Source organism: Camelina sativa, chromosome 5 (genome assembly GCF_000633955.1).
Source record: "Camelina sativa cultivar DH55 chromosome 5, Cs, whole genome shotgun sequence".
NCBI lineage: Eukaryota > Viridiplantae > Streptophyta > Magnoliopsida > Brassicales > Brassicaceae > Camelina > Camelina sativa.
In genome coordinates, this window is record NC_025689.1 from 15074550 (window position 1) to 15099672 (window position 25123).

General features: G+C 30.6%; 3 protein-coding genes and 2 non-coding genes across 5 annotated transcripts; 3 read left to right on the top strand and 2 right to left on the bottom strand.

The window, feature by feature from the left end:
- Window positions 882–3673, top strand: LOC104786935 (UDP-D-apiose/UDP-D-xylose synthase 1). Its single transcript, XM_010512416.2, has 9 exons — window positions 882–1326; window positions 1561–1653; window positions 1780–1887; window positions 2230–2344; window positions 2443–2576; window positions 2663–2764; window positions 2877–2969; window positions 3062–3197; window positions 3287–3673. Exons 1-9 carry the CDS (start codon window positions 1051–1053, stop codon window positions 3397–3399), a joined length of 1170 nt encoding a protein of 389 aa, XP_010510718.1. The 5' UTR covers window positions 882–1050; the 3' UTR covers window positions 3400–3673.
- TRNAG-UCC lies at window positions 3936–4007 on the top strand. Its single transcript has one exon. It is a non-coding gene; the product is annotated as a tRNA-Gly (tRNA).
- On the top strand, window positions 10074–10145 carry TRNAG-UCC. The gene has a single exon. It is a non-coding gene; the product is annotated as a tRNA-Gly (tRNA).
- LOC104786936 (histone deacetylase HDT4-like) lies at window positions 12282–14144 on the bottom strand. The gene is made up of 8 exons (XM_010512417.2): window positions 14021–14144; window positions 13709–13779; window positions 13371–13588; window positions 13206–13225; window positions 13081–13116; window positions 12888–12982; window positions 12634–12796; window positions 12282–12530 (listed from the first exon to the last, which is right to left on the bottom strand). Exons 1-8 carry the CDS (start codon window positions 14031–14033, stop codon window positions 12481–12483), a joined length of 666 nt encoding a protein of 221 aa, XP_010510719.1. The 5' UTR covers window positions 14034–14144; the 3' UTR covers window positions 12282–12480.
- On the bottom strand, window positions 15124–16063 carry LOC104786937 (uncharacterized protein At4g22758-like). The gene has a single exon (XM_010512418.1). The coding sequence runs from the start codon at window positions 15890–15892 to the stop codon at window positions 15323–15325; it is 570 nt and encodes a 189-aa protein (XP_010510720.1). The 5' UTR covers window positions 15893–16063; the 3' UTR covers window positions 15124–15322.

The window sequence follows — 25123 nt, forward strand, 5'->3', positions numbered from 1 at the left end:
ATATATATATATATATATATAAATATATATATATATATAAATATATATATATATATATAATATACGTATATATACATACAAATATACATATATATATATATAGAGTAAAACACCAAACATAAAAACCATATTAAAAAATATTTGAAACAACAAAAATTCAAAACATAAATATAGAATAATTTAATTAAAACACTAATAATACTGTATATTTATATGTATTATGAATTTTCATAGTTCTATTAAGTTTCCAAAGTGAAAATTTTTTTGTAGTGTTTACACGAGAAACGGAGTTTCCACCATATTTCCAAACATAGATTTATAGAAATCATACTTTTGTGACTTGTTTATGTATTTTCACAAGTTTATGTTTCCGAAATGATTTGGAAATGAAAAACAGATTTAAAATGAATTTTTATGCAACATAGGTTTCAAATGTCTTTATTTTCATTTTTTCGATTGTTAACAAACATAATTGTAATTGCGGGATAATGGTTTTAAATGCAAATATTAATCTGATCAAGTTTTGCCACATTTTTCTATTATTGAGTCACTTAAAAAAAACTTTAGATTTGGGGTAAGATCTTTTCTGCCGACTTATATGCCATATGACGATTTATCTTGTGAAAAGAACTTTTAATTAATGAAATAAACACATTCTAGTACTTAATTACTAGATTTAACAATCATAATAATAATTAATAATCATATAAAATCATTATTAGTCGAAGAAATAATAAAACGGATATTTTTGCTTGCTCACATCCTCTAAAAATCAAAACGAGATCACGTGGATATACAGATAACGCGCGTAAATACTACGCTCCGATACCGAGAGTTGATAATAATATTTTTCAATTACGCCGAAACCAATTTGCCTCTCCGTTGTTCACATGCGATGCATCTTCTTCTTCTCTGTTAAATATCCCACCGTCACCATTAGAACGCTTTGTGTTATCTCCTCGAGAGAGAGAGAGAGAGAAAGCTTTACTGTAAACGAAGGATTTGATTTTTTATTTTTCTGATCTGATCTTCTCGAGAGAGAAAGTAATCATGGCGAGCGGAGCTAATAGAGTGGATCTAGATGGAAGACCGATAAAACCGATGACGATATGCATGATCGGAGCCGGAGGTTTCATCGGTTCACATCTCTGTGAGAAGCTGATGACGGAGACACCGCATAAGGTGCTTGCGCTCGATGTTTACAACGATAAGATCAAACACTTGCTTGAGCCTGATTCCGTTGAATGGAGTGGTCGGATCCAGTTTCATCGTATCAATATTAAGCATGATTCCAGGCTTGAAGGACTTATTAAGATGGCGGATCTGGTAAATAAAATTGCTTATCAAATGTTTCTTCGTTCGTATCTATCTCTCTGTTCTTCGTTGTTTATTAGTTAAGTGTGATGGTTAGTGTGATCGTGATTGATAGTGATTCTTGTCTCAGATCTGATCTGTTATTCAGAATTTGGATATGTTGATCTGTGTTTTTTTTTGTTTTCTCAGTGTTGAGATTGGTGATGCTCTGATGTAATTCTGATCTTTGTATGTTTGGTTCTGCAGACTATTAATCTAGCTGCGATCTGTACTCCAGCTGATTACAATACGCGTCCTCTTGATACTATCTACAGCAATTTCATTGATGCGCTCCCAGTGGTATTTGTTTCCTTACTTCGTTCATTACTTGCTTAAGCTGTTGTTCTAAAGAATTGATGGAAACAGTTATGTGCCTCTCATTATTATTAGTTGAAATTGATTGGTTGATGTGTTGGTTTTGTGTAGGTGAAGTACTGCTCTGAGAACAACAAGCGTCTCATTCACTTTTCCACCTGTGAAGTATATGGAAAAACCATAGGAAGCTTTCTTCCTAAGGATCATCCCCTGCGTGACGTAATGCCTTTTTGCACCTTTCGCTTTCAACATGTTATTGTCTTTTTTTTTTATCAATTTTAACCAATGAATGTACTGAGGAACATGTTGAAGCTGACGTTTTCTTTCTTTTTCCTAGCCACATGAATTGGAAATTGGGTTTCATATATATATTTTTTATGAATTCGGTTAAGAGTTGAGACAACTAGACTATCACACACCTGTACAAGCTTAGAATAATTTATATTTTTCATTTTAGGAACGTCTGGGATCTTAAGCATGTAGAAAACATGGTTTTTTGAACTTCAACTGCCTAAGGTTGGCTTCATTGTTTGCTAATGTTGTTTGTTGTGCTTTCTACAGGATCCTTCTTTCTATGTTCTTAAAGAAGATATTTCCCCTTGCATATTTGGTTCAATCGAGAAGCAGAGGTGGTCATATGCGTGTGCAAAGCAACTGATTGAGAGACTCGTTTATGGTAAGTATTTTTTTCTTAGCTGACATGTGAGTGAATATAATGTGGATGTGGTAAGAACCAAAAGGTTCACGCTTGACTTCATTTGTTTCTTGTGACAGCTGAGGGTGCTGAGAATGGACTTGAGTTCACCATTGTAAGACCTTTTAACTGGATTGGACCTAGGATGGATTTCATCCCCGGCATTGATGGTCCTAGCGAAGGTGTCCCACGTGTCCTCGCCTGCTTTAGTAATGTAAGTATGCTAAGGCGAGTCTTTAATCCAATGTCATTCTGTATATTTGCAAACTTTTGTTTAACGCTTTGCTATGTATCTTTCAGAATCTTCTACGCCGTGAGCCTCTCAAGCTTGTGGATGGTGGAGAATCACAGAGAACATTCATCTACATCAAAGATGCTATCGAAGCTGTCCTTTTGATGATTGTACGTTCTATTGCTTATATCATTCTTCGTGGTTTTTTGTTTACAAACTGTTAAACTTTAAAGGAGTTCCAACTAAAAGAACCTGCACTGATATGTTGTTTATGCGGTTCAGGAAAACCCAGAGAGGGCAAATGGGCATATCTTCAATGTTGGCAATCCAAACAACGAAGTTACAGTACGACAGCTAGCTGAAATGATGACTGAGGTGAGGAAGATTGGTTTCAAAACAACCGAAAGAGTTGGTGGATTTTTCTATCTTTCTCTGGTTCTCAAATATTAAAACGAATCATGTTTCAGGTTTACGCTAAAGTGAGTGGAGAGGTAGCCATAGAGAGCCCAACGGTTGATGTTAGCTCCAAAGAGTTTTACGGGGAAGGTTATGACGACAGTGACAAGAGAATCCCAGACATGACCATCATTAACCGCCAACTCGGTAATCCCCACATCTCAAATGATTGATAATATGCTTAAGAGAGTAAAGATCATAGCTAAATCTGATAGATTTTTTACTATGAAAAACAGGATGGGACCCGAAGACATCTCTGTGGGACTTGCTGGAGTCGACCTTAACCTATCAGCACAGGACCTACGCTGAAGCTGTAAAGAAGGCAACATCCAAACCTGTGGCTTCGTAAAATTTCCAAGACCTCAATTGTCAGCAATACTCGTTAAACACGCATCGTTTTGGCATTTTACTCTATTCGATTCTATTTTTTGTTTTTCATCCCAGAGAAAACCTTTCTTCTTGTTAAGAAAAACAGTATAATCACGGTGGTTCATTCCAAGTATATGTTCTATATTTTTCCTTATAAGTTTTCCTCTTTTTGGTTTGTGGTTTGTTACTTTGTTTGCACAATGTCCATGTATGTTGCAGCTGTCAGAAAGCAAAAGGTTAATCGTTTGTTTGTAGTGAATGATATATAGACAGAAGTGTTTGCTTTTATAAGTATATTTATGAATTTCTGTTCTACATAAAAAGCACTTCCACTTATCAGTCTTGAGTAAAGTTGAAGTGTAAAAGTATGAACATCATTGAAGCTTAGCTTTCGAAGAATTACTTTTTGGTGATCCTTAAATCCACGGCTATGAAAAGAAAAACGCTTTGGTGTTTAGCGATCTTTTAAACAAATATTAAGTATATATAAACCATAAATAAAAACTAAAATCGATAGCGTCTGTAGTCCAACGGTTAGGATAATTGCCTTCCAAGCAATAGACCCGGGTTCGACTCCCGGCAGACGCAAATTTTTTTTTTTTTTTTTGCATACTGTTTTCATATCTTTGGTCGCAGAATTCTTCTGCTTGATGTTGTTTTGATTTCTTATTTAAATTCATTGTTTAACAAACGAAAGTGGTTAAAACATGTGAGTGAATTGGTCTGACCAATTCATCCATCATGAGTTAAATAAGTAAGTAATAGTTCGCGTATGATTGCTATATCAGTTATATTAATTAATTTTAATTTATCTAATAACCATACAAATATGATACTTTTATTAGAAATATGCATCTTTTATCTATCCATTTTTAAAAATATTCATTTTATAGTATGCAAAATTATAAAATTTTATAAGATTTACAAGATATTTCTAAAGATATATGAGCTTTAGAAAAAAATTAAAATTTTTAAAGCATATAGTTTACAATATGCCATCCTGGTGCAAAAGAGGGTGGCACATTGGATGCAGCGCAATGAGCACCCATTATCTGTCTCCTAGATTTGACATTCTAGGTGGTGGTGTATATCTAAAATCCCTGCATCATGAACATGTGATCGCCCAGATATGTTCTGCTTTCGAAGATAGTGCCGTGACTTACAGCTTGCATAATGCCCATGTCACTAGCAACAACGTGGAGATGAGATATTCACTGGACAACTCTGTTACCATTAGACCAGTGTGTTTCTTGTTTGTTCTATTATCAAAACTAAGTCTTCTTCTTTGGGTGTGTGTTTTCTCATGGCTAATGCAGAATATTTGAACCTGTATAAATCAAGGCTAGGTACCATCCACTTGCTCTAAGACACTTTCTGCTGAGTGCACACTACCGATCACCTCTGGAATATTCGGCGTTGCAGTTAGAGGTCGTCAGATGCTCTAGTATCCGTTTATCAGGTGAAGTCCCCATACATTTCTTTTACATCTCTTCAGTAGAAAACAGTTGTAGTGTCTCCCAAATCTTTAATCTTTCTGTCTTATCTTTATCTAGTATATATATTATTATACCGTGGGAACCTCTGATCCATACCATTTATCTACTCACTCAAGTATGACTATATAATATTTATAGGTTGGTAGTTGGTTACAAAATATGTTATAGATTAAATATAGATTGATTACAAAAAAAAATTATAAATTAATTGGTCAATCCGTGAACTATATGCATACACTTAAGAATATCCAAAAAATCATTTGATACACTTAAATATAGATATTTGATATGTTGCTTAGCATCTCTGATGTGTTGGCTGATTTGGTAGAGAGTTTTGTTTTTGACCCCCCAAATTCTGGATATAGGCTATTGTTTGTCTCATTTTGTTACATTTTATTACTGTTTTTTTTGCCATAACGAGAGCTTACCTATTTAACATAGTTTATCATCCTTTTTTTTATATTCACTAAATTGTGTATCTTTAAAGAAGGAAATAACGTTATAATCACAAAATCTATACTAATAAAATGTAGAAGCTATAAGCTCCTAAGGCCGTCCACCTAGGATTTAAAACAACCAATAGTGATAAGACATGTCACTAATTAACATTTTTTAAAATCTCCAGAATTTTATATATTAAGAATTATTTAAAACAACCTATCATGATTTGACATGTCATTCATTAACATATTTTAAATTTCCAGAATTTTTTAGAAAAAGAAAAATTTTAAATTTATGGAAATCAAAGAACTATGCACAATATCCCACATCGGCTAGAAATTTTTTAGACAATAGTTCATAACCAGTATAAATAAGATTAATATGCTTCCAACAACGAATAAGCAGAAAAACTCGATTTATCAGGCTTCCAAATTTAAAATTTTTATTTGGTTTGATCTCGTTTTTTATTTGATCAAATTAAAACTTTAAAAAATTTCAAAAAATATTATAATATTTAAAAATTTTAAAAGTTTAAATATTATAAATATTAAAACTTTTAAAAATTCTTAGCTTTTAAAAAGTTTTTAAATATTATAAGTTTTAAAATTTAAAAGTTTAAAAGATTATAAATATTGAAACTTTTTAAAAGGTTCAAATTTTATATTTCGAAACCTTTTAAAAGTTTAAAATATTATAAATATTGATGTAATACATAAACTATCTTATTTATCTATATTTGTGCTTTTTATTTCTTATGAGCTGTAAAACATATTTTTGTATGATTTTATAGATGAGTTGATATTCTTTCATTAATTTTTTTTTTGGGTCTAAGGAAGAAGGATTGACATTGCAAGACCTTAATTTGATGTTTGAGTCAAATTTAGAGGTTTAAAGAAGAAAGATGGACGACAAACACACATGTTTTATTAGCTATACATAGGCATAACCAGGGTTACGGTTGTCACGGTTATGGTTTAATAGCCATCGATTATGGTTAGAAATTTTTAAACCTTAACCAGAACCGTTTAATAAACGGTTAAACAGTTACGTTTAAATACGGTTATGGTTCAAGTGGTTAATGTTATATACGGTTACAGTTATTTGATAATATGATACAGTTCATATTATTTGATGATATAATATAATTGATATTATTTATTTATAATTAATATGTTCTTATAGTGTACTCATATTTCTATATATCATATGATTCATATTAAATAAATAATTATTAGTATGTTTTATTATGTTTTTAAAATATTATAAACCAAAGTAAGGATTTTGGTTTGAGAAGTTTCTAAACGCGTAGATCTAAAACCAAATAAGTATATGGATAAAATTATCAATAATTGGGTGCATGTGTTGACTATGCTGGTCTTCATGAATTTTACAAATTTTATGAGAAAATAAATGATTTTGTTCTTGGAGTTTGATAGGTTAACAAATTGTGTGGTAGTCTAAAAAAAGTTTTTCAGTGGAAGAATGTGAAGAAATTGACGAGGAAGAAGAAGAAAAAGAGTATAACGAAGAACCAAACGGTAAAAGTAATGATGACAATTACCACAAAATTTGACAATGAAAATGACAAGTAAGAATATGAAGAATAAGAAAGTATTGAATAAAAAACACGAAAACATAGGTGGTAGCGATCAATTAAATATGAAAATGACTTAAATTCATGATTATAAAATTGTTTTGTTTTTCTGGTGGTCAAAAAAATAGTTTAGGATATGTGAGGTCATCAGTTTGATTTGCCTCGCCTGGACGTCGAGTTAAATTCATGATTTTTTTTTTATCAGATTTGATTTTATAACACAACTGATTTTTATATTTTAAAAAATTGTGTATCTGAAATTTAATTTGTTTCCTTAGTATTAATTTTAAATTTTTATGAGATAATATGTTATTACCGTCACCAATCATATATAATTTTTATCAAAATATATCAAATAAACCCACGCGTAGCATGGGTTCAAAACCTAATAATTACAAAAATAGTTGCAAAATCAATTAAAATTATTCAGACAAATTTTATTTATATACATATATTTTGTAGAGAAGACTATAATGGAAAAAAATTATAACTAATTTAATTGACCCCGGTAAAAAAAAATTCCTGGATCCGCCACTATTTGATATCATCTTACCATATTAATTTATTTTATAAAATTATTCATCAAATAAAATCCTTTGATATCTAACTTACAATATTAATTTGTTAATTATCATTATACTTCACCTCTCATCTTTATATATGAGTCTATTTTGTGAAACAAATAAATAATCATATTATTTATTATAATTAAAAAAAATTATTTCTGGATATACCATAAGTTAAATTTTTCAAAACAAAAAAAAGTTGGTCAATCTAGAAAATATTCAAGCTTTAGCAATATTATTCTTGAAAAATAATATCTATTGAATTAAAAAATTTACTGAGTAACTGGTCAAAATTTGAATTTTTAAATTCAATTTCATATTTTTTTGTTGAATTTTATAATTATATATATATAATATAAGAAACTTTAAATAATTTATTTTGACTTATTTTAAAAATATTGAGATATTTTGAAGAATATCATAAATATTTAATAGATCAAAAAGTTAGAAACTATAAACGCTCTAATTTGATTTGTTATAGCAATGGTCAATAATATGTCAAACTATAATATAAAAGAATTTCAAGAAACCAAGTATATTAAAACAAAAATTATAACATATATTGAATTACTCATAATATAATAACTCGTTTTTAAAAACCAAATTTACAAAAAATTATGTTTTATAATGACATTCAAGTCATGATGTAGAATATACATTGAAATAACTTCACATAGATAAATAAATACAACATATTAAATTTTCATTTTAAAATATAAAAGACAAAAAATTTTATAAAAAGAAATTTAACCCGTGTTATAGTACGAGTACTTATCTAGAATCATTAACAATATAAAACTTACAAAATATGTGTTTTTTTTTTATATATAACTAAGGGTAAATCCCCAGGCCAATGGAAGGGCCCAAAACTAATCCTTGGAGGAGGTGCAGTCAACGGATAGACCCTCTCTCCGGGTATTCAAATGGACCGTAAGTAAGGGTCCATATCCATGTGGCCACATAGTAAATGAATAGCAATTCCGCATATGGGAGAATTGATCTGTGATCTGGACCAACAGGACAACTCTTCCAAGTTCCAACCAGATGGGAACTACTAGCCCACCACCATATGGTTAAAATATGTGTTTTTTTCAAGTCATCATATTTAGCATAAAATTTTATTGCATAATATTTTATCAAAAAAATTTTTTTAAAAATAATCACATAAATTTTATTTTATATAAAAATTACAATATAAATAAAAAGATTCTCAACCCGTACTCTAACATGGATCCTAATCTAGTAACAGTGAAATTTTATCTTTTTCTCTTTTGTTTTTTCCTTATGGGAAATCGCTTGGAGAGTGAAGCAAAAGCAAAGAAAAAAAAATTATTTGCTTACTTTTTATAGACTACAAAAAAAAAATGGATTTTAGATTTTACGTATGTACATAAGTCACGCTTTTGGTTGAAACAAGCTTGAAGACAATGGATCTTAGGAGGTGTATTGAAAGATGGATTTTGGAGGATTTGGTGGGATTTATGAAATTTTGGATTTTAAGAGATTTTAAAAGAGTGTTTGGGATTGTTTTATGGAATTGTTAGATATTTCATTTCAGAAAAGAAAAAATAGTTTGTGATTTGGTGAGATTTTAAGAGATTACATAAGGTGATTTTAAGAGATTTTAGAATAAAAAAAAAAGATTTTAATATGACATATATATATATATATCGATGACCCAAAGTGCTCTGCCCAAAGATTTCAAATGAGTGGGTTTATGAAAACGAACGGAAATTCACCAAAATAAAAGCTGGGCTCTCTCTGTAACATCGTTTGTGGTAACGAAGTTTGTTGGTATTCCATTGGCCACTAATCTTCTCACTTTGGTGAAGCAAAGAGCGCAGGATCGATAGAATAAAATGCATGTTTCGAACTGTTATACCAAATTGTTCTAGTTTTGGCCTAATCGGGAGCTTTGTTGTCTGCTGAATTTGGAGCAGGTACCATCCGTGTGGTTGCACCAAAACTAGTAGCCTGATAAAAAAAACTTAATAAACAAAGATACGAGAACGAGAGCATATATGCTCAAGGTGTGATTTAATCATTAGAACAAATATGAGAACGAGAGTATCTATAATATTAGAACGAAAGCTTTCAATTTTTTTTTTTATAACAAATCCTTCAAAATAACATCTCTTAAGGTGTGATTTGTTCAATTGGATTTCTTATGTAAAAATGTAGTTAAAGTCTCTTAAAATCTCCTAAAATCCATGTTATGGTTTTTTAGAAAAATAAAAATTATGTTTTGAATAACAGTAGATTTGATATGATTCTTACAAATTGTTTATTGAATAACAAAAGATTGTGAGTGATTTTAAATGATTTAATAAAAATTCCAGATTCAATAACATTGGATTTGGCAAGTGATTTGAAAATCACAAGTTGAATAACATGTGATTTTAAAACAAATCCAAAATCCTCCAAAATCCATCTTTCAATACACCCGCTTAGATTTTACGTATGATTCACATAGTTTTTGGTTGATAAAATACGTGGTGTGTCTTTTAAACAGATATTAAATATATATAAACTGTAAAAACGAAAACTAAAATCGATAGCGTCTGTAGTCCAACGGTTAGGATAATTGCCTTCCAAGCAATAGACCCGGGTTCGACTCCCGGCAGACGCAATATTACTTTTTTAATTTTTGTAAACGTCTCTGTTTTCATTTCTTTAGACGCAGAGTTTCTTTTGTTTTTCTTAAAAATAAAATTCAGTGATCTTCACAGACGAAGGTGGTTAAACAAAAGTTGAACGTGAATAGCTGTGACCAATTCTTGAGATAAGTTTAAAAAAACCAAGTTTAGAGTATATAATCTTAACGTGGGTTGTGTCAAGCTTAGTGGATTTCAAGGTAGTTACAAGAGTTTTGAGAAAGGGTTCTTCAAAGTTAATGTTAGTAGTAGCGAGATACAATTAAGTATAGCCGTATAGTTGATCCGGGCATAGGCGGATGTACGTTGGTCATAGGGATTGCAAATGCACCTTATAAAATTTTATATTTTTGAATGTAATTTATCTAGGATACTTAGAGCCTATTCAGATTTGTTGTTAAGAAATCTACTATGAACCTAGGTGAGACTTGATCAAACTTTCCCAAAGATAACCAAATCCATTTAACTTAGTCATTTTCTCACGAAACAACCGGTTCTTAGAACTTAATATGAGTAGGATGGACTTAGCAACAAATCATAGTATTTGAGATCAAACAACTTGTGCTTGTAGCATTTATATGTTTATACATTCCTTTTGTGCTATTTTCACATTTTCAACTCTTATGAATGCTTGTGTTTAGTTAAGTATTTTGTTTTACTATGTGGTGTGGTGATGAATAGTTACGAAAACTTAGACTTTGAAACTTACAGATCTATACAACAAGTCAACAATGCAAGAAACATAAAAACAGTTACGAATACTTAGATTTTGAAACTTACAGATCTATACATCAAGTCAACAATACAAGAAACATTAAAAAAAAAAAAAATCACAATCATAACTCATAATAAACAAACATCTTCTTGCTTCATCATCTTCCAGCTTCCAGAAATCACAAGATCCACATCCAGTTTAGCAACAAGAATCACAAGATCCACACGACACAACATTTGGAATAGTAAATAACTTTTGATTTTCTTATTTTCAAAGTAATTGATAGAGGTTTTCATTTGGATTTCTGATGAATTTAATGTTATTTTACATAATCTTATTTTTTATTTATTTTACGATGAATTTGTCAATTTTAGCACTACAAATTACTACTACCAATCACGAAAATGTCACATATGAATTTTATCAACTTTTGCACAACAACAAGTGACCATCTAGCTAGTAAACCCTTAAAGTTGAATGAAACATTCACTTTCGTTTTTGGATCTATTCAATATTTCTTCTTCATATCTGGATCAAAAAATTATAATTACATATTTTCTATTATATTTAAATAGTTTTCATTAGTTTCACTTTCTTTCCAATCGAATTGTGCTTTTAATGCATAGTAACAACACTCTTTTTGTATAGTATTTGCATAAGCTTTGCATAATATTTGAGTAATACTTATTTTTGTTGGAATTCTCTTGTTTTTTATGATAAATATTTATACCACAATTTAAATGAATAATCCTAGCAAAATGGATATAAATTTTTATCTTAATTCATTTAAAACTTATTTTTACATTATATATATACTTTTGGTGATGATGACATGTCAGTCCAAGTGGTTGTTGATTCTGGTGATGTAGAACAACAAGAACTGCAGTTTAATTTTGGGCTCAATCCCATGGCATTGGAAGATTTCATCTTGAAGTATAAGGAAACAGAGTGTAGTATTTGCTTTGGTGATTTTGAAACTGACGTTCCATTGGCGGACACAGTATGTGGACATGCGTTCCACTTACGCTGCATTCACAATGCAATGCAGTTGCAAACACTTTGTCCAACTTGTGATGTCATTGTTGTCTATAATATGTGATATTAATGTCATTGTTGTCTATAATAGTGATGTATTGAGTGAATTAAATAATGTACTTCAATATTTCCCTATTGTAATTTTTGAATTCTGTACTGAATAAAAACAAGTGTTTGAAATTTATCTTCCGAGTTTTCGAATCTTATCTCTCTCTTCCTGGTAGAGTTGTGAATATTGATGTGTTTATGTTTATATGTAGAGAACTTATGGGAAATTTTGGGTGACATGAGGAGAAGTCAATTTGAGATCAAGGATCAAGCTGATGCTACTATGGCCAATATTCGCTTCACCCGTGGTTAATAATTATACTTAAGAATAACCATTAAAACCATTTTAACACCCCAAAAGACAACATAACAATTAATAATCCAAAAAATTTCAAGAGCCCAAAAGCCTCATTAAGTAACTCAACCATTCACCAATAGGGGAAATAACTATCAAAATTTTGTATCAAAAAGCAAAACACTTCTATGAAAAAATGTGTCTTGGCACACAGTCTCTAGTTTTTGCAGGAAGAACCACATGGGAATGGGCACTTCTTCTTTCCTCCTGCATCAAAAAATTGGTTCAAACAAAAAATCATTAATCCAATTTCATCTCATATTTATTAAAGTTAGATCTCTATATCTCTTCACTTTGGATTTTTAGTTACCTGATGACTTGTTCTGAAACGCAGCTTTAGCCTTCTTTGATGCAACTGTGTTGTTCGTTGCTTTACCATTTGGAATCTTCTTACTCGGAGGCTCAACCTTTAAAGGTGCTTCATCCTCTACGTCTTCTTCATCAGACTCATCCTCATCCTCATCAGAACCCATCTAAGCAAACAAACAGGAAAGAAAACAATCAAGATTAGCTTTTCATACTGAATCATTGCTTACTACACACAACTCCTTAAGCAAAATATACCTCATCTGAGCCGGATTCATCATCTTCTTCGCCTGAGTCAGATTCATCCTCTTCAGGGTTGATCTCATTATTCATTTCATTTGGAGGCAAAACACCTATTTATAACAATGTCAAAGGTTAAGATTCTATAAATAGAGTCACGAGTAAACTCAAACTACCTCAAAACAGTAGTAGCTTAGTAAAGTAAACTAACCACATTGTTGTTCCATGTACTCCTCTAACTCAGAATCTACACACAATAAAAAAGACAAAAAGATAAGCTTCAAGCTTTGATAAGCAATTCAAATCAAAATACTAACATAAGAATAAGAAACTCACCAGAATCAATCTCCTCATCCGTGAAGCATCAGAAAAAAAAAGACAGAGCAAAAGCCAAATCAAGGATAAACAAACACAAGCTTTGTGAACATAAATTCGAATCACTAATTGGTAAAAACTGTTGAAGACACAACTAAAAAACAGACAATGAAACACAAAGGATATTGTTCGTCATTATCAGGGGACTTGTAACCAATAAGAAAGACACTGCTTTCAGAGCTGTGAGAAATCACAAACTTTTGACCAAAGAAGATATCAAGAGAAACTTGAGGACACTTCTTTGAGAGGTTTCCGATAACAAACGCATTCTTATCCTCACCATGCTTCACATAAACGGGAACATTCTCATCTTCTTCTAACTTATTCAAGTCACCAATGGTAATCTAAGAGATGGTAACAACAACAACAACAACAAGTCACACAATCAATATCAATCATGTTCAGTTTTGTTTGCACAGGAGAGAGGGAGAAACTTGCAAGAATTACAAAAACTGATAACATACTTGGGAGACATGGATTAAGTAACCATCTTCTGGTTCCACCATAAGAGTCCTCTCTGGCTTAACCTCAATTCCTACAATTGAACCATTACTCATCAAGTACCAATTCAAACAAAAAAAAACTCATAAAGACAGATGCTTTGAAAACCAATACTAATATTAGCAAACAACCTCATACAGTTTTGAATACAATGACAATGCTTATTGACTAATACAGACATAAAAACCATATTTTTAAGGGCTCTTTCACAGAACAAAGTTAAGGAATACAAAATTGATTAATCAATAGAAGTTATAAAGGCAGAGAGGCAATACCCCAAAACTCCATAGCTAGTGAAAGATGAAGAAGTGTGTGGCTGCTTTGAGAAGATGAAATTTAGGGTTTTAGAGTTTGTTTGAAAAAAACAAAGAACAATGGAGCGGCTCTATTTATATGGATGCTCTTACTCCTTTAAACCTCCCCTTTTTAACCAGTAGGGTTTTACGACAATTTTAAACCAAAAAAAATAAAAATGGAAAGACTTACTCCTTTTGGGTGGCTAAGTTAATGGGCCTTTATTCATAGTGGGCCAAATTAGAATCGGCCTTATTTGATGATGGGGTTTAGATATATCTTTTCTAAGAAATAATCTTTTTGTTTATTACATAATCTAAAACTAGAAGAATATATTTGTGAAATCTTGAAGAATCATAGAAATGATTCTCTCCTTATTTACATAATTTTTCAATCTATATTCTTCATTTTGGAAATCAGTCCTTAAAAATTAAGATATTTTGCCTAGTTATCTTTAACAAAAGAGGATTAAACCATTAAATAAGAGAGAAGAGCAACACGGCACTGAATTGGTTTCTTCGTTGGTCGAAATTCACAAATGTCTGACTTTAGGGATAAGGTTGGCTAAAGTCGTTATTACATAAACAAACATGAAAGCAAACTTCTATTATTAGAGGTCTGCAAACCAAAGTATCTTACAAACAATAAACAGATAATGATACTGTTCTTTTACCAAACGCTGCGACAGCGACAAGATAGAAGAAAAACAATTTTGGGAGAGAGAAGAAAACACAGTAGTGAGAGAAAAACTGTCGCAGAAAAGGAACGGAGATGATGACGGAAGTGTCGCTACAAATTTCAGCGAATCATATGGTGTCGCCGTGACTCATTTTCTGCCTTCCGCGACTCAACTGAAACAATTATTTTTAAGCTCCGGTGTCGTTTAATTCATTTCTACTTTTCGTGAACGTCGTTTAACTCCGTCGCTGCCGCTGTCGCAGCGTTTAAGAAAAGAACAGGGCCAATATAATAAGTTAACAATCTTCTATTTAGATTGTAATTACCCATCTTTGTGGCTATATCCATCCTTCTAAAGTTATCATATATAATAAAAGTATTCATTTTGTCAAAATGTATTTAGACCTTTCTTGAATCATCTTGGCATATAATTGAATAAAATTACATTTATATACCACTAATTTATTATGATCATTCATATTTTTTCAATATAAAAAAATATATACAGATTACCAAATAAAAATATATTTCTTCCTAAAAAAATAAATAAAAGTTGAAACAAATTTGGAAAAAAGCAATGATGATCCAAAATGTTTAAAAAACTTCTAGAAGCCAATAAATTTGAGCCAATGGAAACTAGTTTTAGCCACTTTCTCAACTTCCTTCGAACAAGATTCCGACGACGAACCACCACCGCCGGCGTTATTTTTCCGGCTACACAAGAAAAAGTTTCTTGAACCAAGTGATATCAGTTTCTCGTCTCTTCCAATACTCTCAAGACTAAACTGAGAGTAATGAAGATCAAACCGCGACGGTTCAGATTCCGGTAAGAATGGCCGGCGAGCCTCTTTAACATACTGACGAATCGCGGCGTCGATTAAGTCGCTCACGGTGGATTCCGGCGAGATGATAATCTGCACAGCTCCTAAACTCCCTTGAACCGTCACGTTTAGTAACAGTTTCGTCAGACGCGGCGGGAACGAAGACGTATCAGGTCTCGTGATGCTTTGACCACCGGTTGAGAATAGCTCCGGTAACGTCTTCGGTCTCCGAAGCTCGCCCGGGTTCGATAACGGCGTTGTTCCTCTTCCGTGAAACGACATCGCTTTATCCGATAGTTTTCTCCGGTGAGGCTTCTCTGTTTCCGGCGTTGCTTTCCTGTTACCGTTCTTCATGTTTTTAATTTTAACGATCTTTTTAAAACCGTCGGAAGCTTGGAGAAGCGGTGGTGGCTCTCGTGTTGACGACGGTCGCCGGAAGAAGCTTACATAAGTTTGAGGAGTGGCAAAAATGTATATAGTGGAGGATGGTGTGGGTAAAAGTATAATATTGAGGAATGTGAGAAAGATTAGTACTGAAGGAGATAAAGTATTTATAGTGGATTTGAAGATAATGAAAGGGTGAGAAATTTCCAAGAAATTTCTCAGAGTGTGTGAGGTGAAGGGGAACCGGCTATAGGAGGTGAACCGGAGATCCAATTATTGTGTGTAAGTTTGGTTTTGAGTCCAGGTTCAACCGGTGGCTTTTGAATTTATGAATGAAATTATAGTATTATCCATATTGTCGTAGAAACCAATTTGGACTATGTTTTCACATTCACGCACATGGTTACTTTACGGGTGGTTATTGGTTTGAAATTTTAATCGAGTTTTAAAAATAGTAAATGTTATGTAGAATTTATTGTTATTCGATCAAAATTTTATTAAATTTTATTAATATTTAGTGTTATTAGTTTATTATTTGTAAAAAAACATTTAAAATCTTAATATATTCGGATTATTGGATTCAGACTTTTATAAAGTTAATAAAAGTTTTGTGTTATTCAATTAAAAGAAAATAATTTAGGATTGTTAATTAATTCAATTATTATGTTATTGGTTTATGATTTTACATACTTTTTTACAAAATAAAGTAGTGGAAAGTATCACAAAATCCAGAGATTGTTTGTATTACTTTATAAAATTTTAGAAAATTAATCAACAAAACTATAAAATACTTTCTAGTAATCTTTAAAAATCTTTCACTTATTGACTTTTGATGATTTTGTTCTAGTCTTCAAAATTCTTTATAAATTAGAATCCAATAACACCCATTTAATTACTATAAAATTGAAATGATTATAAATATATATAATATATCAATTTTTAAAGCATGTTTTAAAAAATTTTAAAATTGAAATCGTAGCGATTTTTATTTATTTCTTTAAAAATAATTTTGATTTTATAGAAATTAAAGTAACCATGTGCATGAATGTAAATTATGTAATACAAAATACTATAAAATAGATCACATTGTAATCCAATGGTAAGCTGGGTCTGAGTATATTGGTTTACATAACCTACCTTTATGCTGTTATGCACTGTTGGATTAGAGATGAAAATTAGGAAGGTTAGACGAACAAAGCTTAGGGAATTAGGGATATTACACCCAATTATTTACAGCTTCAACTTGGTTAAGTCATAAATAAGTGGGACTTGTCTTGTAATAAAAACAATATACACGTGGCAGGAACAGAAAGTAAAGATGGGCCCAAACGCCGACATAACTGAAAGATGCCGGAGATGTGACCAATCTCATCCTCCCCACTCAACTTGCTTCGTGGATTAGTCCCCTCAATAATTGCATTGTAGTGACATCGTTTGGGACAATTCTCTTTAAATGATTAGTAAATCAAACGATGAAGATAATACAGTACATTAACAATTGCAACTAAACTTGACTTATCAGGGCATAACAAAGCAAAAAAGAAAAGGATTAGTTATTTTATGTTGGACATAACATTACGTAAGTGAGTGAACCTCATGGGCTAAACCAACTTATATGTGAGGTTTAACGAAATAACTAATTTTAAACTAATAAAAATAGGAGTGGACCTAATATTGGTGTGTTTTCTGGTATGTATGTTAACGAGGTTTTTTTAAAAATCAATTTGATGATGCTTCTTCACGTGGCCTAATTTATATTATCTTATCTACTTGTTTTGTGCAATATAAATTAACTATACAAACTAGGATCGGATCCACGCTACAGCGCGGGGGAATATTCAAGGATACATGCGACCCATAACGGATTGGAATATGTAAAAATTCTTATTTGAGTATAGTAGTGCAGCCGGTGGATTACGGCTCTACTCTTTTACCAATTGTTGTGATTCATTTGAACGTATAAAAAAATAACATGATTTTTACACCACTTTCACATATAATGGTCGCTGGTGTTGTAATAAAACAGTCGCCAAAGCTTTAGAGACCATTTAATCTGTTGCTGATTTTTTTAGCGATTTTCGTGTCGCTGATTTCTCTAAAAAAATATCTCAATAGAGTCGTTAGATTTACTATCAGAGATATTACAGGAAAATAGTTAGAAGGAGAGAGAATGATTTTCAGTCGCTCAACACTGTCGCAATGACTCGATAAAAGAACATGGCCTATATATTTTTACATTAAGTTTGGATAAAACAATAGAAGGAAAAAAAAAGTAAATGGTAATAGAATAAGCTTTGATACAATAAAATAAATAATAAAAAAGAGAAAATTTTAATATTATCATGAATTCAAATAAAATGTAAAAATAGAAATTAAAAGTAAATGGTATTATTAATGTTTTAAAATAAGAACATGAAAATATTGTGTAAGTAACTAAGTTTGGGGATTTTTTTCTAAATGATGAATATCAAGTAACGATCAATTAAGTTGCCAAAATGAAATTATGTAATTAAAGAAATATTATTTGTAACTGTTTATACATTGTGTAATTCCCTGTGTAACATAAAAATATTAGTTTTAATTAAAAATAGTTTTGTGTTAAAATTTTATTTGGAAAATAATGAATGCTACATTTTTCAGTATGGCGTAGAGGTTCATCCTATATATATATATATATATATATATATGTTTACATGATGTATTCCTTGTTTGAATATTTAAATTTTGTTAAAATAAATCTCTAAATTATGGTTAGATTTTTATTTTTTTTAATATATCTGCTTCTCTTCTATTATAGTGTTTTATTGAAACTTTCTCAATTCTTTTCCATGTTAATTTCCTTGTCCATAGTTTGGAATTCAACAAATGTTTTCCATGTTAATTTTCTTGTCCATAGTTTGCAGTTTAACATATGATGCACTTTTGTGGAACAGAACCACCAAACCCATAATAACTCTATCTGCAAGAAGAGAATCCAAAATATACTATTTTATTCTCACATTGAATTTAAGAATTGTTAGTTAATCTAAAAAACAATTAACACCAATCTATAATCTTCAGATAAAAAAAACCCAAAGATCATAAAGTTCACTAACCATTTTATTGAACATTATAAAATAACATACACAAAAAGTTAAGTAGAGCAAGTATTATGGTGTGACGCATTAACCATATCTGATACTAAGCCGACACACGAAACCCTTCAAACTTTTTTATATTCAAAAATGAACCACAAAATTAGAATCATAACCAAAGAAACTATCCAACAAAACAAATAAAAATAAATTTTCAAGTCAATATCGAACCTTTAATGTTCGAGGTTTAGAAATTAGAAGCATCCCTATGCAACATTCTTGAGTACATATTTAGCCACTGCACTAACAGCTTCTGCATCAAGAAGGCTACAAATAGATTCAGAAAAATAGTAGATCAATATATTATACAAAATAGTATATCAACTAAAGAACACTATTTAGAAGTCATTGAATGTCACAAATAAACGCATAATTGAATATAAAAACTAAAAACTCATGGCTAGTATCTTTGCAATCTCATATATATATTCAATTATGAGTTCAAAACATTTGAGATACTTTATAACTTGCAATCCTAACTCATATAAAAAACAAAGCATCGAAGGTAGTTTTAATTATGAGAAACGAACATATATCAACCATTTTATAAGCTTTCTAGACATTTTGATTACTCGCTTAAGAATCCATCCATAATATTGTTAGCCAGTTTTAAAACCAAATAAAATGATGTCAAAGCAAAAAGAAAAAAAAATAGAGTGGGTAAAGCTTTGATTATTGAACCTTTGATTACTAACATTGTATTTATAGGAGGGCTTCACGTATCACGAATTAGGTATAATTTGGTTGTATAAGTTTGGGTATATTCTGCAAATTAAGGTATGTAAATATTTTCAGAATAATTCAGTTAAGGATCGATTTTAATAAAAAAATCCAACAAGGTAAGGTAAGAAATTTTGTTAGGAGATTGATATCTTTCAAATTATCTGATGAGATTGAGCAGCGTAATCTTCGGCTAAGTTGCCGTGATAGGGAGGTAAATTTCGGGTTTCGTAAACATTATTGTAAACAACCGGAATACAATAATGTTTTAGCCCATTAAAATCTGCACATTCCTTATATATCGAGAACCCATTTAAAACCTACAAATTTTTTTTTAAATGTGCACAGCCCTNTTGTAATAAAAACAATATACACGTGGCAGGAACAGAAAGTAAAGATGGGCCCAAACGCCGACATAACTGAAAGATGCCGGAGATGTGACCAATCTCATCCTCCCCACTCAACTTGCTTCGTGGATTAGTCCCCTCAATAATTGCATTGTAGTGACATCGTTTGGGACAATTCTCTTTAAATGATTAGTAAATCAAACGATGAAGATAATACAGTACATTAACAATTGCAACTAAACTTGACTTATCAGGGCATAACAAAGCAAAAAAGAAAAGGATTAGTTATTTTATGTTGGACATAACATTACGTAAGTGAGTGAACCTCATGGGCTAAACCAACTTATATGTGAGGTTTAACGAAATAACTAATTTTAAACTAATAAAAATAGGAGTGGACCTAATATTGGTGTGTTTTCTGGTATGTATGTTAACGAGGTTTTTTTAAAAATCAATTTGATGATGCTTCTTCACGTGGCCTAATTTATATTATCTTATCTACTTGTTTTGTGCAATATAAATTAACTATACAAACTAGGATCGGATCCACGCTACAGCGCGGGGGAATATTCAAGGATACATGCGACCCATAACGGATTGGAATATGTAAAAATTCTTATTTGAGTATAGTAGTGCAGCCGGTGGATTACGGCTCTACTCTTTTACCAATTGTTGTGATTCATTTGAACGTATAAAAAAATAACATGATTTTTACACCACTTTCACATATAATGGTCGCTGGTGTTGTAATAAAACAGTCGCCAAAGCTTTAGAGACCATTTAATCTGTTGCTGATTTTTTTAGCGATTTTCGTGTCGCTGATTTCTCTAAAAAAATATCTCAATAGAGTCGTTAGATTTACTATCAGAGATATTACAGGAAAATAGTTAGAAGGAGAGAGAATGATTTTCAGTCGCTCAACACTGTCGCAATGACTCGATAAAAGAACATGGCCTATATATTTTTACATTAAGTTTGGATAAAACAATAGAAGGAAAAAAAAAGTAAATGGTAATAGAATAAGCTTTGATACAATAAAATAAATAATAAAAAAGAGAAAATTTTAATATTATCATGAATTCAAATAAAATGTAAAAATAGAAATTAAAAGTAAATGGTATTATTAATGTTTTAAAATAAGAACATGAAAATATTGTGTAAGTAACTAAGTTTGGGGATTTTTTTCTAAATGATGAATATCAAGTAACGATCAATTAAGTTGCCAAAATGAAATTATGTAATTAAAGAAATATTATTTGTAACTGTTTATACATTGTGTAATTCCTTGTGTAACATAAAAATATTAGTTTTAATTAAAAATAGTTTTGTGTTAAAATTTTATTTGGAAAATAATGAATGCTACATTTTTCAGTATGGCGTAGAGGTTCATCCTATATATATATATATATATATATATATGTTTACATGATGTATTCCTTGTTTGAATATTTAAATTTTGTTAAAATAAATCTCTAAATTATGATTAGATTTTTATTTTTTTTAATATATCTGCTTCTCTTCTATTATAGTGTTTTATTGAAACTTTCTCAATTCTTTTCCATGTTAATTTCCTTGTCCATAGTTTGGAATTCAACAAATGTTTTCCATGTTAATTTTCTTGTCCATAGTTTGCAGTTTAACATATGATGCACTTTTGTGGAACAGAACCACCAAACCCATAATAACTCTATCTGCAAGAAGAGAATCCAAAATATACTATTTTATTCTCACATTGAATTTAAGAATTGTTAGTTAATCTAAAAAACAATTAACACCAATCTATAATCTTCAGATAAAAAAAACCCAAAGATCATAAAGTTCACTAACCATTTTATTGAACATTATAAAATAACATACACAAAAAGTTAAGTAGAGCAAGTATTATGGTGTGACGCATTAACCATATCTGATACTAAGCCGACACACGAAACCCTTCAAACTTTTTTATATTCAAAAATGAACCACAAAATTAGAATCATAACCAAAGAAACTATCCAACAAAACAAATAAAAATAAATTTTCAAGTCAATATCGAACCTTTAATATTCGAGGTTTAGAAATTAGAAGCATCCCTATGCAACATTCTTGAGTACATATTTAGCCACTGCACTAACAGCTTCTGCATCAAGAAGGCTACAAATAGATTCAGAAAAATAGTAGATCAATATATTATACAAAATAGTATATCAACTAAAGAACACTATTTAGAAGTCACTGAATGTCACAAATAAACGCATAATTGAATATAAAAACTAAAAACTCATGGCTAGTATCTTTGCAATCTCATATATATATTCAATTATGAGTTCAAAACATTTGAGATACTTTATAACTTGCAATCCTAACTCTTATAAAAAACAAAGCATCGAAGGTAGTTTTAATTATGAGAAACGAACATATATCAACCATTTTATAAGCTTTCTAGACATTTTGATTACTCGCTTAAGAATCCATCCATAATATTGTTAGCCAGTTTTAAAACCAAATAAAATGATGTCAAAGCAAAAAGAAAAAAAAATAGAGTGGGTAAAGCTTTGATTATTGAACCTTTGATTACTAACATTGTATTTATAGGAGGGCTTCACGTATCACGAATTAGGTATAATTTGGTTGTATAAGTTTGGGTATATTCTGCAAATTAAGGTATGTAAATATTTTCAGAATAATTCAGTTAAGGATCGATTTTAATAAAAAAATCCAATAAGGTAATCTGGTACGTGTATCAAAAGCAGGTAAGGTAACAAATTTTGTTAGGAGATTGATATCTTTCAAATTATCTGATGAGATTGAGCAGCGTAATCTTCGGCTAAGTTGCCGTGATAGGGAGGTAAATTTCGGGTTTCGTAAACATTATTGTAAACAACCGGAATACAATAATGTTTTAGCCCATTAAAATCTGCACATTCCTTATATATCGAGAACCCATTTAAAACCTACAAATTTTTTTTTAAATGTGCACAGCCCTTTTATATTGAAAACCCATTACAAACCCCTCCAATTGTTTTCTAAATACCCGAGTCGTGAATTTCGGGTTACGCAAGAAATTAAACCCGACCCAATTAGTTATATTGTCATATTTACCCTCCGTGCAGTTGTTTGCTTATGGTGGGCGTAGGGGCATTTTCGGGTGAAATACAAGTTGTACTTCTCTTTTACTAATATAGGGATTGCAAAGCCGTGACAGACCATTGTTTTCTATTTTTTTTATCTTGATAGAAGAAAATTATATAGATGGAACAAAATTTAAAATAAAACTTGAGTGAATGTTCTGTTCTAAGATAATAATAGGAAGGATATTTCGTGAATACATGATAATAAAAAACGTGGCTATCTGCACAAATCTGATAGATACCCTTCCACGATTCCGCACCAATTTGCATATGAATAATGATGCTATGCTACGGGACAATGTCATCTTTTATTTTATTTTTAAGCAGAAAAATGTGTAATTTTATTTTATTTGTTTGGCTGTTTCTTTGGGATGTTGCCTCCCCCGGATGATAGCAACTCAAGCTTGATTTCCATATTTTTTTTGGTTCTAATAAGTATTATCGAAGTTCACATTAACGGGTGATATATGCTTTGTAAAGAAATGTTATAAAACGTTATATCAGAGGTCGTACATGCACGAAGTAGAACTGAAGAGTTTGTGTTTTATTGATTTTTAAAAATATTAAATACCAAAGTAAAAACTAAAAAATATAAACTAAAATCTAAAATTCAAAAACCAAAAACTATAATCCAAAATCCACTAAGGAAGAGAGTTTTTAAATGGTTTTTAGATTATAGTTTTTGGTTTTTAGTTTTTGGTTTTTGATTTTTGAGATTTTAGTTTTGTAATAAAGTTATTTTTGGTTATTTTAAAAAATATTTACATAAGTGTTGGTGTTGGGTTTCGACGATCATAAGGCCCACCAAATAAGCCCATTAGGGCGTACGCGCAGGCCAGGAAAAGAGGCCCAGNCTTCTCTTCTATTATAGTGTTTTATTGAAACTTTCTCAATTCTTTTCCATGTTAATTTCCTTGTCCATAGTTTGGAATTCAACAAATGTTTTCCATGTTAATTTTCTTGTCCATAGTTTGCAGTTTAACATATGATGCACTTTTGTGGAACAGAACCACCAAACCCATAATAACTCTATCTGCAAGAAGAGAATCCAAAATATACTATTTTATTCTCACATTGAATTTAAGAATTGTTAGTTAATCTAAAAAACAATTAACACCAATCTATAATCTTCAGATAAAAAAAACCCAAAGATCATAAAGTTCACTAACCATTTTATTGAACATTATAAAATAACATACACAAAAAGTTAAATAGAGCAAGTATTATGGTGTGAAGCATTAACCATATCTGATACTAAGCCGACACACGAAACCCTTCAAACTTTTTTATATTCAAAAATGAACCACAAAATTAGAATCATACCAAAGAAACTATCCAGCAAAACAAATAAAAATAAATTTTCAAGTCAATATCGAACCTTTAATGTTCGAGGTTTAGAAATTAGAAGCATCCCTATGCAACATTCTTGCGTACATATTTAGCCACTGCACTAACAGCTTCTGCATCAAGAAGGCTACAAATAGATTCAGAAAAATAGTAGATCAATATATTATACAAAATAGTATATCAACTAAAGAACACTATTTAGAAGTCACTGAATGTCACAAATAAACGCATAATTGAATATAAAAACTAAAAACTCATGGCTAGTATCTTTGCAATCTCATATATATATTCAATTATGAGTTCAAAACATTTGAGATACTTTATAACTTGCAATCCTAACTCCTATTTAACACCCGTGAACCAAAAAAAAACTAATATAAAAAACAAAGCATCGAAGGTAGTTTTAATTATGAGAAACGAACATATATCAACCATTTTATAAGCTTTCTAGACATTTTGATTACTCGCTTAAGAATCCATCCATAATATTGTTAGCCAGTTTTAAAACCAAATAAAATGATGTCAAAGCAAAAAGAAAAAAAA

What these genes read in the sequence shown, in the direction of transcription:
- LOC104786936 (XM_010512417.2), bottom strand. An exon ending in ACTTAATCCATGTCTCCCAA is followed by an intron (nt 13,589 to 13,708) that starts GTATGTTATCAG and finishes ACCATCTCTTAG; the next exon opens with ATTACCATTGGTGACTTGAA. An exon ending in GTACATGGAACAACAATGTG is followed by an intron (nt 12,983 to 13,080) that starts GTTAGTTTACTT and finishes TGTTATAAATAG; the next exon opens with GTGTTTTGCCTCCAAATGAA.
- LOC104786937 (XM_010512418.1), bottom strand. Translation starts at nt 15,892, where the DNA reads ATGAAGAACGGTAACAGGAAAGCAACGCCGGAAACAGAGAAGCCTCAC.
- LOC104786935 (XM_010512416.2), top strand. Translation starts at nt 1,051, where the DNA reads ATGGCGAGCGGAGCTAATAGAGTGGATCTAGATGGAAGACCGATAAAA. An exon ending in TCATTGATGCGCTCCCAGTG is followed by an intron (nt 1,654 to 1,779) that starts GTATTTGTTTCC and finishes GGTTTTGTGTAG; the next exon opens with GTGAAGTACTGCTCTGAGAA. An exon ending in CATCATTAACCGCCAACTCG is followed by an intron (nt 3,198 to 3,286) that starts GTAATCCCCACA and finishes TATGAAAAACAG; the next exon opens with GATGGGACCCGAAGACATCT.